Source organism: Phaseolus vulgaris, chromosome 5, assembly GCF_051622355.1.
Source record: "Phaseolus vulgaris cultivar YP4 chromosome 5, ASM5162235v1, whole genome shotgun sequence".
NCBI lineage: Eukaryota > Viridiplantae > Streptophyta > Magnoliopsida > Fabales > Fabaceae > Phaseolus > Phaseolus vulgaris.
Window position 1 is genome coordinate 5,789,260 of NC_143502.1, and position 16,825 is coordinate 5,806,084.

The 16,825-nt window shown below is 33.8% G+C and overlaps 1 protein-coding gene across 1 annotated transcript; it reads right to left on the reverse strand.

Annotated features, from left to right (window-relative positions):
• Nucleotides 1–8,896: 8,896 nt before the first annotated feature.
• On the reverse strand, nucleotides 8,897–10,930 carry LOC137834973 (hypothetical protein At1g04090). Its single transcript, XM_068643253.2, has 2 exons — nucleotides 10,702–10,930; nucleotides 8,897–10,606 (listed from the first exon to the last, which is right to left on the reverse strand). Exons 1-2 carry the CDS (start codon nucleotides 10,784–10,786, stop codon nucleotides 9,051–9,053), a joined length of 1,641 nt encoding a protein of 546 aa, XP_068499354.2. The 5' UTR covers nucleotides 10,787–10,930; the 3' UTR covers nucleotides 8,897–9,050.
• Nucleotides 10,931–16,825: the final 5,895 nt, after the last annotated feature.

The window sequence follows — 16,825 nt, forward strand, 5'->3', positions numbered from 1 at the left end:
TGAACATTTTGTCTCTTGTAGACAAACCAATCAAACCTCCTCTTTTCTAATCAAATCTCTTAAATATGTTCTTTTCGTGCTTCCGCCAATCGCCCTTATATTCATACTAATTAGACTCATCATCAGAAACTTCAATCTCCATTTGACTACATCTATAGTCCCGACTCTCCAAACTGCCCAGTCTATTTAAAACGACCTCTTCTTCTTTTAACAAAGTGAAACCCATCTCCTTTCCAGATTTCCACTCCCTCCTGATCTCGCTCTGCTCATCTTTTAAACGCAATATTTTCCCATATTTTCTAGCGTCTCTAACTGAAATAGTGATTTCTGACCTTAAATCCTTTAATGAAACTGACTTAGATAACCTTTCAACCAACGGTGAATTTCCATCTCTTAGAACCAACAACACGCCTACCCCTCCACCAAAATTGACCATCGACCTCCCCACCGGGCAGCTAGCAGAAATTGTCTCCATCCCACCCAACTTATGCTTTGGTGTGGCAACCACCACTGCTCTATCATCATCTTCTACCAACTTTGCACCCCGTACTGACCTTACCGTGCTCATCTTTTCTGTAGCCTTTGTTGTCTTCTCATGTGTCCTTTTGCTTTTACAGTCAATCCTCCTCACCTCTCATTCTTCCCAATCAATCTGACCAGCTCCTCCCATCTCACAATTGTCGTTCACCTCCGCTTCTCCCCTCCCCTCCGTGTCGCCGTCTTTCCTCGAACGCACGCGGTTGGTCTCCCCCGCGTCGCACCACCGTGTAGCAGTCTCGCGAGATCCAGCGTCAACATACGCCGCTGTCGCGTGCGATTCTGGCACCGTTCTCGCTCCCTCACCATCGCCCATCCACGTTTCCGTCACTGCCAATGCTCCAGCCGTCGTGAGATGCGTCCCCGCGCCGCCCAGCTTCGACCGAGACAGAGGAGAGACGTCGCTAGCTTTCTCCAGCTTTGCCGTCGACGTCGCCTCCCTTTCAACTCCTCTTGCCATTCCGCCGCACCCATGGCTGTCTTCGCAGCTCTCACTGCCGCTGCCTCCAAGCTTATTCTCCATTCTTCCCAAACCAAACCCTAGCGGCAATGCCACGTCAGCAATTGGGTCAAAGATTAGAGTTTCGCCTACCCAACTTTCTGCACTCAATTGGGCCTGAACTGGCCCACTACAGATTAGGTCATCTGCCCAACCCCCAACCTTATTCCCAACTGTAGCCGTTCCGCTTTTAATACCCACTGAGAAAATATTTTGTGCCTCCCTTTTTTCCAAGTTACTAATCCCCTCTTTCCTTGGTTCCAACAAACCACTATTCTGACTCTTCCCGACAGAATCAATTCCTCCATTAATGCCCTTGACGTCTTTTGAACTCTCTTCCTCTTTTTTCGGAAGCTGAATAGTCGTCTCCTCCCTTCTCCTTTCTCCTTGTCTACCACTGTGGTCTGAGTAATCCGACTCTGAAAAAACTTCACCGATGCTAGAGTCAAGTCGTGCTTCCGATTCATCCTCTGAAGCCATCCCCCACTTGTGAAACAAATTTCCACATGAAGGAACAGGGAAATTATCTTCCTCAAAATAAATCTGACATACTCTATCATTTATCCTCACTGATCTCGCCAGTCTTACCTCCTCGCCCAAAGGGATTCTAATACACAACCTCGCATACTCCAACACCTCCTTAGAAATTGTTCCTTCATCAATCTTTACAAGCTTACCTACAAGGCCCCCAATGCGTTCAAAACATTGGTTACTCCAAAGAGCTAATGGTAAACCCCTGCATCGGAACCAGGCTATCTTCTTTGAGACTGCAAAAGAGTCATCCCATGGGACAATTGACTCAAAAAAACCTTCAAACCATTCTTTGTTCTCTGCAATCAACCTCTTAATTTGTCCCTCTTCTTCGCATGAAAGTAACACATACATTCCTCCTAGGATTCTCACCCTTACTACATTAAAACCTCCCAAAATAAAACTCTCCTTGATACTTTGCACTTCCGCTGCCCTCAACATTTTCCCAATGAAGCAACTCTCCAACCAAAACGACGTCTGCTCATTAACTCTAACGTGTGGCACAAAAACTTCTTCTCCCTTCTGATCGGTTCCTGCTTTTCCTCCCGTGACTGCTTGTGCATAAGAACCCTGTTGATTCTTTTGGTTCCAGACTTTTCGATAAAAAATCTGTCTTCGCGGATTGTGTGTTGACTTCTCTTGCCTTTTGTATTTCGGTCTATTTGTCTGCAGCTTCCAAGTACCGATCCAAATAGAATCCAGTTGTTTTTCCAAAACATACTCATCCTTAACTTCATGAAATTTGACGAAACCAAAACGCTTCTTCCTGGAATTTAGCTTTCTAGATATGAAAACGTCTACAACTGTTCCCCAACGTTGAAAAACTCTCCAAAGATCCTTTTCTTGAAAATCATTTGGAAAATTAGTGAAGAAAAAAGAAACTTCTGCCATCTTGTTACTGTTACCCTTAAACAACTTAACAAAACCCCTAAAAGATTTCTTGCTTAACCTTACGAGACTCCTCGCACCATTACATATTTTTCAGGAAGGTTAGATTCCTTCCAAGTACTATAGTATATTAATACCTTAAACTCATATAGAAACTACAAAGTAGCAATTTCATGTCTTCATATGAATATAAAACAAATGAATTAAATATGTAGTATGATTTCCAAAGTAAAAGTTAGTATAATCATTGATAATGAACACAAAATATAATGGATGGAAAATCTCCATAATACATATTTTGAGAAAGCATATTAGATCCACAACATAGTGTTCTTGATTTCTTAAACAAATTACCATCTTCAATCATATAATAAAAAGAAAAATTTAAACATATAGTGTTAATTTATTGTTGAACAAACATGAATGTCAATTATGGTTAAGTTGATTTAAGTGCATGTGATGGTTGTACCTACTTTCAAATGGTTGATTTAAGTGCATGTGATGTAGCTCTTGGTTAAGAGTGAACCAATATAAACATCTTGTGTGATTCTCTCTATCCCTACACTCATAAATCGTTTTAATATTGTTTTTCAATTCTTCTGGTATAAACAACCGATTGTTTCGTGAAAACAACTTGTTGATTTTCTAGAATTAAACTTCAAACAATTTTTTATTGGTTGAACAAAATTTTCAATTGATTGATTCTTCATACCGTTGTTCTTCTTTTTGTCAAAGTATTATCTTGAGTTGTTGATTCGTCCAAGTGGTATGACATCATTTCTCCATTCCATTTGAGTTTTTCATCTAGTTTCTCTTTTATTTGTCCTTTAATTGAGTTGTTTGTCTTACCTTTTCATATCCACCAAGTGTGTTCTTATGTTTTTATTTTTTTTCTTTTCTTTTTTATTTTTTAAAGAGTGTTTTACACTTACATAATCTTTCCAAATTAAATTCGTGTCCAATGACAATTTTCATTGAGTTCCTTTGTATTCATCTTAGAACAGTTCATAACCACCCTAAACTTCAAAATCCAAAATGTATAATTAAACCTTGTATATGCAATTTCAAATCATATCATGACCCTTCAGGTGTCTTGGATGTCCAAGGAAGTAGAGTAGACACATGAAGTATTTCTAATTCAACATGTCACTTGCAAGATCACGTGCTAAGTTGTAATTACTAGCACATGTTACATTCAAGTACATGTGAAAGTTATAACTACTCCACATGTCTTTCCCCTTTTCAAGAATATTTTGTGTGTCTTTCCACCTTTCAAAAGTCATTGATGTGCTAAACCAAGATAGGATTAGTAATACGTTAAGTATAATTTTTGCTTAAACATCACCATTAGATCTAATTTCACCTTAGATGTAATCACTATTTTTATGTTCACACTTAGGATTCCCATTTTTTTGGGTTCACATTACTTTAAACTCATTTTCATTCCTCTTCGATTGAATTCTATGTTTTTTTTTTTAATAAAAACTTTCATGTTAGGCATCACTATGCAACTTGACATCTTAGCTAAGTTGACACCTCTATGCTTATAAATAAATTCAATTCTAACACTTAAATATTGAATAAAATAATATTTTATTAATACTTTGGGTGTCTTAATAGTGTAAAACTCTTGTCTTGATTCTTATATCAGAGGACTTCTTCAAATGGTAAATCTCCATTGCACATCCTTTTGGAAATCTCTCTATCGGAGGACTTAATGGTAAATCTCCATTGCACATCATTTTGGAAATCTCTCTAAAGGTGATGTGCTCTTCTCTAACTATAGTCTTAATTCATTTCTATTTTCATTTGTAACTTGTTCTTATTTTTTACATGAGTTGACTCCAAAGATAATGATTAAAAAGATAAAAAATATTTTTTTAAATCATACTTTAATGTTGTGTTTGAATTTGAAATTCATACACATTGTTCTAAGACACAAAATTAATTATTATATTTTATTTGATAAATTAGTTATATTATTGTGAATATATTTATCTCTTCTGATTAATAATTTTTTTTGTAGGAACTAATGGAAGGAAATAAGAAAAGGCAAAATGTTATACAACTGATTGAACGTAATTGCACAAAACAATTATTGCAAAACTGATCTTATTCATTTTGATTTACTCAATCATATATATATAATAAAATTACAATTACTGGGAGCTATAAAATAGGAATACTAAAATGTCTGTAAACTGACCATTAATGCAATATAACAGTAAAATAGTTTAAGGGTAATAAAATCATAATTAATAATAATAAAATCTGAATTAATAACCAACATCCTCCCTTAATTCTGATTTGGAACAACCTTCATGCCCAACATATCTCTTAACTTGATGAAAGCATCGATCTTCAATGGCTTAGTGAAAATATCTGCAATCTGATCTTCTGATCTGCAATATTCCAATTTGATCATGTTCTTCCCAACTTGGTCTCGCAGGAAGTGATATCGAATATCAATATGTTTACTTCTTTGATTAAAAAACGGATTCTTTGCAAGATTAATTGTAAAGACATTATCAACATAAATCTTAATTGGAACATCTAGATTAAAACCAATTTGAGTCATGATATTGCTAAGCCAAACTGATTGACAAGCACTTGCTGCTGCTACATACTCAGCTTCACAAGTAGATAATGCAACAATTGACTGTTTCTTTGATGACCACAAGCAAACAGTCTTTCCGATCATAAAACAATTACCACTAGTGCTCTTCCTCTCGTCTAAATCTCCACCCCAATCACTCTCTGAGTATCCGACGATCTCAATCTTCTTAGATGAAGAGTAAAATAGACCAAAAGTTGTAGTACCTTTGATGTAGCGCATAATTCTCTTTACAGCTTGTAAATGAACTTGTCGAGGTAACTCCATGTATCGACTGACCAATCCCACAGCATAACATATGTCAGGTCTAGTACACATGAGATATCTAAGGCTCCCAACAATATGCTTAAAGTATGTTGCATGTACAGTTTGCCCATCACCTTCCTTCGTGAGTTTAATTCCAGTTTCAATTGGAGTCTTAACTGGGTTTGAATCCTTCATCTTAAACTTCTTTAAAAACTCATCAGCAAATTTCCTCTAATGAATAAAGATTCCATCATCTCCTTGGATGACTTCAATGCCCAAAAAGTAGGACATAAGACCGAGATCAGTCATCTCAAATTCCTTCATCATGATATGCTTGAAATCACCAATCATTTTGAGATTACTTCTTGTAAAAATCACATCATCAACATAAAGACATAAAATTAGCAAATCTCCATAATCATTAGTCTTTACATAAAGACCATGATCTGATGCACATTTTTTTAATTCAGTGGCATGAAGAAACGAATCAATCCTTTTGTTCCAAGCTCTTGGTGCCTGTTTAAGACCATATAAAGCCTTAGTTAGTCTGTACACCTTCTCCCCTTTGCCATATTGTATGAAACCCGGCGACTGCTTTAAATAAACCTCTTCATCAAGTGGGCCATTTAGAAACGCAGACTTGACGTCCATTTGGTGAATTTTCCATTGCCTTTGTGCAGTTAAAGCAATGATTAATCTCATTGTTTCCATTCGAGCTACAAGAGAAAATATTTTTCCGTAATCATAGGCTTCTCTTTGCTCGAATCCCTTTGCCACCAACCTTGCCTTGTATCTATCAATCTCACCATTTACTTTCACTTTAATCTTGTCCACCCACTTCACATCAATTGCTTTGTGTTCTTTTGGAAGATCAGTGAGTTGCCATGTATTATTTTTTTTTAATCGCCATCAATTCTTCATTCATAGCCTCTTTCCATTTGGGGTGTTGAAAGGCATCTGCAAGTCTCTCGGGTTCTGAATCTGCAAGAAAAGCAAAGTGAACTAAATCTCCATTGTCATCAACTTCATCATCAAGATTTACTTCACAATCTTGAAGGTGTACAGGTTGTCGTTCATGTCTTCTTGGTCGCTCCATCATAGTTGCAATTGGAGTTGCAACTTCAAGTTGAATTACAACTTCAAGTTGAACTGTAGGTGCTTCAAGAGTGACTCCGTCTTCCTCTTATTCGTGATTACTATCTTCTTGAGCACAATTGACAACATGATTATCATGTTTTGATCTGCACTCATTTGCATAATGGCCGCGTTTATGGCAATTATAACACTCAACATTTGATTTATTATAAATGCCTCCTCGTCCTCTGCGTCCTCGTTCACTGCACCAAGAGTTATTTGAACTTGGATTGTGATTGGAACCAATGTTGTTTTGCCCAGCGCCTGCATGATTCTGGCCACCACGACCTTTACTACAATAAGTACCATGCTTATGATAGGATCTACCAATTGAGACTTGTGCTTGTAAAGCCTGTTCAATTGGTTTTTCAATTTTTTTTGTTATTCATCCGCTGCTCATGCGCTCGTAGGGAACCAGACAATAACCTTACTGTCATTTTTGAAATGTCATTGGCCTCTTCAATTGCGGCAACATGTTCAAATCTGGGAGTTAAAGACCTCAAAATCTTTTCCATTTTTGCCTGCTCCGAATGTGTTTCACCATTGCTCTTCATCTGATCTGATTTGTCAAGGCAAGAACTTTGTTTATATAGACATCAATAGTCTCTGTGGTTTCCATCTGCAGCAATTCATATTGATGTCTTAGGGTTTGAAGATGCACCCTTTTGATCTTATCATCACCTTTATAATTGGTTGACAAAATTGTTCAAGCCTCACTAGCAGTTGTTGCTCATTCTATATGGTCAAACGTCTCGTCATTCATCCCTTGATGGATGAGATACAAAGTCTTATTGTCCTTCTTCTTCTGATCACGATGCGCTACTCATTGCACCTCAGTTGCATTAGCAGCTAATGCAGACACTCCACTCTCAACGACATCCCATAACTCATGATAATCAAATAAAACTCTCATCTGCACACACCACCAATTGTAATTTTTTTCATCAAGGATAGGGACTGATAATTGGGTAGAATTCATGATAACAGACTGGGGCACTCTGATACCAGTTGTAGGAACTAATGGAAGGAAATAAGAAAAGGCAAAAGGTTATAGCAACTGATTGAATGTAATTGCACAAAATTAATTGCAAAACTGATCTTATTCATTTTGATTTACTCAATCATATATATAATAAAATTACAATTACCGGGAGCTATAAAATAATTATACTAACATGCCTGTAAATTGACCACATTAATGCAATATAATAGTAAAAAATAGTTTAAGGGTAATAAAATCAGAATTAATAATAATAAAATCTGAATTAATAATCATCACTTTTAAGTTAATCTTATGTTGGTTGATTAAATTCTTGGAGTAATTTTATTACATTAACAAAACTCTTGTCATTTCTTTTTTCTTTATTATTTTTCAGTTTCATCTCATTCTTATATTATTCCTATTTGGTTTAAACTTATTTTCTGTTCTAATATTTTTTTTGGATTGTTTTTAATATTCCTATAATTTTATCTTGTAAGGTGTTTTGTGCTATTTGCCTTCTATATATGTTTTGGTTGAATTACTTGTTTTTTTATTCAATATTATATTTAAAAAATTGTTCTTTTTTAGAATATCAATTTTAACAGGTATTCGAGTGAAATTTAAATATTTGTCCTATTTCTTATACTTGGTAAAGAGTTAAACAGCTAGACAAAAATTTCCTTCTTATTATATGATCTTGTATTTGATTACTTTTTGTTTTAAACAAAAAACCTTGAAACTAAGGTCTCTTCAATTTATATCAGCCATTAAATTTTCATTTGAAACGTTAAGGACCCAATCTAAAATACTACTTCCATGTAAAAAAAAAAATTCCACTTTTCTCTCCTGTGCCTACCTCTGCTAGTGGAAATAGTTCCTGTTAATTCGTTCTCCATTGATTCAAATATTATTATTTTTATTATTATATGCACACTAGACGCACTGAATAATTGTTTGTTTAAAGGAGAAATGGTTGATCATATTCAAGTATTTTTTCTGGCATGGGTTAAGACTTGGTCCTGATCAATTCAAAGATACCGTCAGTAAGTTTTTCGTTCTATAAATGGTGTCTTGAACCTTTGGTATGTATGTTCTTGATTTAATATTGGTGTTTTGTTTTATTATTCAATTATTAGTGTTGAAAAAGGAAGTAGAAGATTAATCTGTGGGTTTTAGATATAAAGGTAAAAATGAACTTTTATCTTTTACTTTCTTATATGAAGGTTAGACCACTCTTAACTATATGAAGGTTAGACCACCCTTAAGTGAGCCGAATTAATTTAATTGCTTATTTATTCCTTACTTAATTTTGTAAGTTATGTGAGACTAATCTAGCCAAAATAACAAACTCCAATTTTTTTTATAGGGTACTATGGTGGTGCCCCTCATATCCACCACTACCTAATTCGAAGAAAAATATCATATGCGTTTTAATGTGGTGGGAACTGAAAAGCTGGCATGCAAATACAAACAAACATGGACTTTGCTATCAGTCATTAAAATGTAATACATGTTTGTGAAACCCTAAAATACAGTATAATAGAAGCAACCAACCAAATTAAAGTCTCATTTTTAATTACATTGTCACAATAATGCCAACAACTACTCGTTCATTGAATTCAAACTTCATCACCACTCCAATTTCTCTTGAGCTTTGGTCCTGTGGGTCCTTCCTCTCCCAACAACTCATTTGGCAAACTCTTCTCAAGATCTTCCAAAACAGGGAACACCTTCTGCAACTTGTCTAACTCCTTTGAAATGTCATAGGAAATTTTTGGACCCCAATGCCTGAAATAGTTGAGCCAATGTGGTTCTACAATTGCTGACCCCAAATACTCACCAGCAACAATTTCAAAGCCTACACCCATGTCAACCACCTTGTCACTCCTTTCAGTTTCATTCTTTAATCCAATGCCATCAAGGCCTTGCATCACAAGCCCTGGTTTTGGATAAATGGCATGGCCATTCAAGGAGGAATAAATCACTGGTTTGTTATCCCTTTGGAACTCAAGCTGAGGGACCTCAACCCATTGACCATTGCTATGTTGTGAGACATACAACTTTTTTAGTTCTCCACTGAAATTGCTTACCCTTAGTGTCACATGCTCCCAGTCTCCAACATGTTCTCCGATTTCCCCAAGTGGAATATCTATGAGCCCAACTTTGGCTGTTCCAGGCCCATTGAATGGGTAGAATACCCACATGGCAAGGTCAGTGAATGTTCCACCAAACATGGGCTTTGCATGGACATAGGCTTGGAAACTCTTGAAATCCCCCTTCTTGACCCTCTCCTTGTTGGCTTTGTCTGTAGGAAGGTCCAACCAATACTGACCATCATTGTTGCCACCCTGAGGAAGGTTAGAGCCTGTTGGATCTATTGCCACTGGTTTGGACTCTTCCCCTTTCTTGAAAAGCAATGCCCCATTGGTGAAATACCACTTAACAGAAGCAGGTTGGAACTTTTCTTTAGAATGCAAGTACATAAAAGGAGAGTAGGATTGGACTAGTGCCTTAATTTGGGGTAAATTAGGCATGGAGGAGAAGTTCATGTTGGTGTTCTTCAAACAAGAAATAGGGAGAGATGAAGGAGTTTCACCATTGTGAGCAAAAAAAGTTCCAACAAGAACACCAGGAGCTTGAATGCCTCTATTGCTTGGCCTTACTTCATGAACATTAAAACCTTTCCCATCATTGCTTTTTTCTGGTCCCCAGATCCAAGAGTTTGTCTCACACTGATCTGTGAGATCTGACCTCACACACCTGATTTTGTCCAGTGAAGGCTTCTCTGGTGTGGTGGTGACAACATGGCCTAAGGCCTTATAGCCATCAGGTGCTGTTGGCAGCCAAACATAGCCATCCTTCTCTTGCTTGATCTTTCGGGAGTTGCTGCTCCACACTAGTGAGTAATCAACAGGTTTCTTCAAAGCTCCACTGTTACCTGAAGATGACTCTTCTTTTGCCACCAGAACTGATCCAAAAAGAGGCTTGTTGTTGGGTTGGCTGTAGTGGCCTAGAATGAAGAACCCTTCAGGTATTCCTGTTGGCTCAAAGAAAGTAGCCCCTGCATTACTAGGTCCACCTTCTAAGGTTCTCCAAACCTTGTTGAATGTTGAAATTTGCACCAATTTAAGACCTCCTATGGTTATAGTTCCAGTAGCAAATCCACCACCACCACCTACACGTAAAGTTGCAATTCAAAACCCAATAAGAACACATATACACAGAAGTAATAAATAACAGTGACGTATCAAAAAGGAAAGGAAAAAACACCTTGTGCCAAAAGTGGTAAATTTGCAGGAAGCTTAAAAGTGGTATCAATGGGAAGAGTTTGGTTCTTATTTGAAGAGTTCCCCATTGTTGAGTTTTTCTAAGACAATAGAGGGTTGAGCAATGTTTGTGTGATAATAAATGTGGTTTATTGGTTGTTATATATATATATAGAATATAAGAGGTTATTCCTCTCGTGGCCAATTTGACAGTATAAAATTGAACTATAAACGTGCAAGTTTTTTTAACGTGTCGTAGTATTATACCAATTATTTCAAAATACGCGTTCACATACGAAATTTCTTATTGCGTACCAATCTTATCGTCAAGCTAAGTTGTTCATATTTTAAACCAAAGGGCTTGTGTGAATGACTATGTTTCTTCCAACTATTTAAATGGTAGTTGTTGATAACAGATTTTTCACGTTTATTAGGTAAACCTTGCAAAGCTAGCTAGATAACCGACAATTTTTTACTAAAGAAAGACTTCTTAAAAAAAACATAAAAGCAATAACTGAATACTTGAACGTGTGTACACACTGTGTCAACTACCAAAGCATTGTAGTTATGTATATAGTGCGTACTTTTTCAACATGTTTTTTGTTGAGTGTTTGAAATTTATATTAATCTCAATAACATGTTTAGGCAAAAAAGTCAACTCCAAATATTAAATTCACAACAAACATCTATCCCAGAAGTGAATAGTCTATGAATATGTTTGTCGTGACATATAATTTATGGCCAAGCAGTTGTACTACATTAATATTGACTAAGAGGAATGGCTGGCAAGAAAAAAATCCAGCACCAGAATTAATTATCACCTATAGTTTATACCAATCATATTTTCTGAGATTATGTTCTCTTATATACAAGAGAAAATCCAAACACATGCCAGAAAACTATTCCAAACCAAAGTAGGTGTAGTTTTGTCTTTGTTCAATTGTTCCAAAACCATATTATAATTATAATAATTTCATTATGTTATCAATCATCAATCGTATATAGTTTAGGAGTTTCCTAATTTGGATGTAACACTAACTGTATAGTCACTTTGTATATCATTGTATGCATTTCAGACATTAGAATTTCTGAAGAGTGAGAACAAGCAACTGTTTGTCAGAAGCTGTGTTTTAAAGGACAGTTGATACCAACGTTGGAAGGTGATAATTTCACTGAAAAGAAAGAACAGGCTTTTCAAAAGGGTAGGGTGATTAAATAGAAATTTTTGTAGATAAGGCATGGTATCAAATATATAGGGTCATTAAATAGAATAGGTGAAATGTTTTATCTATATGTACAGTTATTTATACGGGTCAGAGTTTCTCAAATATTTTACTATTTATATATTTTTTTCCGATTAAAAAAAATCAATCGTATATATATGTTTGGCAGGTTAATTATGTGTGTTTTTTATTCACAACAACCGGATATGAATTGTGTGGACTTAAAAGAATAATGTTAAAGTACTAAAATACTATGGGAACATAAGATCTCTTATATAACGTGTTTATTAATTTGCAATTATCGACCGTGTTGTTATAAGCATACATAAGTTTTCAGTGAAAATGGTGATTTTAAGTTGTAATCAAATTATCATTTAATTAACATGGAAATGATGGAAATGTAACCCGTGTCTATACGTGATATATTGAAAAACAAATACTAGAAATTCAATTGAGTATATACTTTTTATTAAATATATATATACCAATATATTTAGAAAATAATTTAAATATTTCAGTTGATAATCAATTTAATAAGATATTGATTAACCGATTTTGATTATCTTTTATCATATTTTTATTTTGTTATAATCAAACCATAAAAGATTTAATACAATTGTATCATTAATCAAAAGAGATGCATGCTTTATAATTCACATTCTCACTTATTTTATCATTTACTTAGTCACTTGAATGTTTGTTACAATCAAACTAAGAAAGAGTTAATATAATTGTATCACTAATCAAAGAGACACTTGTCTTATAATTCACATTACTCACTTATTTTATTATTTACTTTTTCATATGTAGATCTTTGTTGGATTATCAAAGCTAAGATCATTTTTTATTGTTGTCCACAACTCTACTCATAGAGATCAAAGATTTCACCTCATTAAGATCTCAACAAAAAAAAATATTAACATTTAGTATGCATTATGGGTATTGGTAAACAATTTCCTAAGCCACATAGATTCATAGTTTTCATTGTTAATACACTAGATGGTCTAGTCATTGCTAGACAATCTAATATCCGTTAAACGGTCTTTTGATAAAAGAGTCTATATGAGTTTTGATGATGACAAACACTATAAGATGTGTTGAACGTATAATAAAGCTAATTGATGTTCAAGTATCAAAGCTTAAACAATAGATATTCTACAATTTTATCATGTTGGACGGTCTCACAATGATTAACCTGTTAGACGGTCTAACTGTGCAAAATGGTTAGACAATCTCATTGTATTAAACATATTAGACGGTCCCTCTATGTTAGACTTCATAGATGATCTCAATGGATTGGAACTAGATAAAAAATCTATAAACACAAAACGCATTAGACGGTCCAATCTTTTTTTTTCCGTCTTAGACGATCTCGACATCGTTCTTGTGATAGATGACCTAACACATCAGCAACCTTCTAAACTTAATCTTCTTGATTTAAATATGATTTCCAAGTGTTCCTTAATCATTTTTAAAATCCATAATGAATTTAACCAATCATTTTGATTAAGAAAATGCTGCAACATTTTAGCTAACTTACTGGAACGTTTTCGTAATAAGTATGGAAACATATACTTTCGAAAACTTAGTATCTTAGCATATTCTTGATAATATTTAAATGAAATATATCTTCTAGATGAAATATAATATATTTTAAATGCAAATTTGCTTCAATGTTATAAAGTTATGCCAATATTGAAAGGTTTTCAAAAGCGCAATGTTAAACCAGAAAGTTTATGAAAAATAGAGAAACAGATTCGATTTGATTTCAAAATTAAGTTTTCATAAATTGAATCTCAATTAATGTCTGATTCACTTCAATGTTTATAATTTATACATAGAAAGTTTTTGAATTAATGTTACCAGAAAGGTTCTATAGAAGGTCTTCGAATTGAGATTTTGAACTTAAATGTAAATGATTATGATATTACTCAATTGTTTTAATGATGATTATTGTTAATTACTTTCAAATTGTCTCCAAAAAATCTTTTAGCACTCAACATAGATAAGATCAAATCCAAATTTTCTTAATAAAGCGTCTAACGGTAAAATGAAGGTGTTTATTGTGCAAGGTTCAAGCAGACTTTGCGTATAGAAGATTAAAACTTCAACGTTCAAATATATACAAGCAAAAGAAGTTTAGTTTTCAAAATCCAACGATATCATATAAATGGTCAAGGCACGCAAGAAAGTAGTCTTTGTAAAATTGTTTGTTTCTATTTGTTCAGTAGCTTTAGCTATATTTGAATCTCTTTCTTTCCTCATATGAGATTGATATTGAAGGATGCACTAAATGCACTTCATGTAGCAATAAATGCCATTTTCTTATTTTCATAACATTCTAATAATTGTATGTACTTATCTCTTCTTGCATAGTGTGTCTTTCCTTGAGCTTGTATGAAGTGCAATGTCCGTATAAAGTAGACAATACTTCAAAAGTTGAGAATGCATGAGTTAGGAATTTTTTTGAAGAAAAACATCTTTAGCTCTTTATCCAAGAGATCTTCTCTTCTTTACGTCTGCATCTTTAAAGCCTTCTATACTTTCTATGATATAGCAAAGTCCTAAATGAAATTATTTTAATTGAAAATAGAATAAAACTAGAAAATAACTTCGATTTTTGAAAAACTATATTCATAATCAAATTACAAAAACTTTCCAAAATAAGTTATTCGAGACGTTGATGCAATTATTTGATCAAAATGATTAATTATTCTCATTATGAGTTTTCATAAGTGATTAATAATTAAATCATAAGGATTAAGTTTAGAAGAATTCTAAATGGTTAAACCGTCTATCACGAAAACAAAGACTAAATTGTCTAATGCAAAGATAAAGATCAAACCATCTTGTGTGTTTTGCGTTTGAGACTATCTAATCGGTTGAAATCCATAACGTGCAAGTTCTGACACTATTAGTTGACTTTACAACACTAACATTCCTCCTTTTTCAAAAAAAGTTGTTTGCGTGAATCAACTTTAAGCATGCTCTTCAAGAGATCTTGATGTAGACAAAATGTTGTGAGATCCTTTTGAGAGAAACAAAGAGAAGAACAATCCCTACATAGAGCATAAGCACTTATAAGTCTTTAATGTGTACCATGAATGCCTAAGGCTTATCATCTATCAAACAAAATATACTTATCGAATATCCAAGTCAAAGCTTATTAGACGAAGTATATAACAAAATCACTAGCATTTATTAGGCTAAACAAAATCCTATATATCTGACTATACCTGATGCTTATAAAGATATGTATTAATACTTTGTTGTTTAAGTCAAAATCAAAATTAAACAAAAGAAATCTACTGAACTTTCATCTAACAATACACATCAGGGGTTTCTTTCTTTGGAGTTTAAGAAATATTGTTGCTTCTATTCTTATAAACAAAAATATTTAGGAAAAGATTTGTTTTCCTTTTCAATGAGAATATAGTTCCCATTTCCCACTACACTCATCATATTAATATGATATGATTTGAAGAATGCAATCATGCATTACTTTCAATAGTTAAACTTTTCACCCTTGAACAAAGGGGATCTATTAATGACACATCCTTCTTTTTTCATGGTTTTAGGGATTATTTATTTTTATCGTTCAAAGAACTAAACCCAAGAGGTTAGCTTTAATATCCACTAAAAATGGAGGTTTGAATAGAGCTTTAAAATTACCTTAGAATGTTTCTACAATTAACTTTATTCGATGTTTACAAGTATTCTTGACCACCATTTCTAACTTACAACGAGTACATAAATTCTTTAGACGATCTACTAAACTCCCTCAAAATTATAGCGCGAGTACACGACATCTCTTCAAGCTAAGTGATTGTTATCGTTTTTAATCAAATAAAAGAGTGTGAATGTAGACTGTCTAACATAATATTTTTGGTTCATTTCGTGCACAACATATATCGTCTACTACATGAAAAGTCAACAAAATTAAACTATAAATAGAGTTAGTCAACCCACGTAATCTCCGAACAAATTCAATTATAATCTCAATTAAACAAGATTCATACATCGTATGCAAAAAAAATGTTAATTAGAAAGAGCGGTAAATAAAAAGGGGGTTGTTGTTGTGCATTTAAAAGGAATAATAATAAAATCATTTAGAGAGCAAATTGACTATCAAATTCATTCATCATTGAATTCTTCATCAGTTTTCATATGATTATCACCCATCCAATTTCCAAATAGAATCAAATTTAACCAAAGAAGCATCAATCAAACATAATAGAATCTAATTAATGAAGCAAGCACTGACCAATTCATTAAGTACCTCACTCGACTCCAAGCGTCTAGTCGTGGAATTTTTAATCTTTTAGCTCTTGAGTTAAGCAAACAAGAGATTATTCTTATTAAAGCAAACTAAATAATAATTCCAATTAAAGAACATAATTGAATTATAAACAAGAGTTCAAAAATAGTTCTAAAGTAGAAATTAGAATTCAAAAGGACAAGATAGTCTAGCATAATCTATCACAGAAATTGAAAAACAAAATTTATTGCACAAAACCTCAAAATTCAATGTGAAATCACAATAGAATCAGCTAAGAAAGGTTTGACCTTCCATGAGGATGGCAAAAAGAAAATTACAAAGAAGGAGAAAGTAGAAATTTGGAATGTCTCTGGTGTGTAGTGCAAGATGATTTCCTTCCTCTTTATGGCTTGTATACATTTATAGGTTTTTTCTTGGAGATTTAAGATTGAGATTTTATTTCAAATATTGTTTCCAATATATTTTTTTCATAGATTTTGTAGATTTTATAGATAGGTTCTACATGTGTTAAAATCTACTTTTAAGAAATATGATGTATGTTCTTCCCTAGATGGAAATACTTTCAAACTACACGTTCATAGATATGAACTTTGGAGTGTGTCCTCTATTTTGTTTGGTCACTTCAT

What these genes read in the sequence shown, in the direction of transcription:
- LOC137834973 (XM_068643253.2), bottom strand. Translation starts at nt 10,786, where the DNA reads ATGGGGAACTCTTCAAATAAGAACCAAACTCTTCCCATTGATACCACT. An exon ending in TTTACCACTTTTGGCACAAG is followed by an intron (nt 10,607 to 10,701) that starts GTGTTTTTTCCT and finishes CTTTACGTGTAG; the next exon opens with GTGGTGGTGGTGGATTTGCT.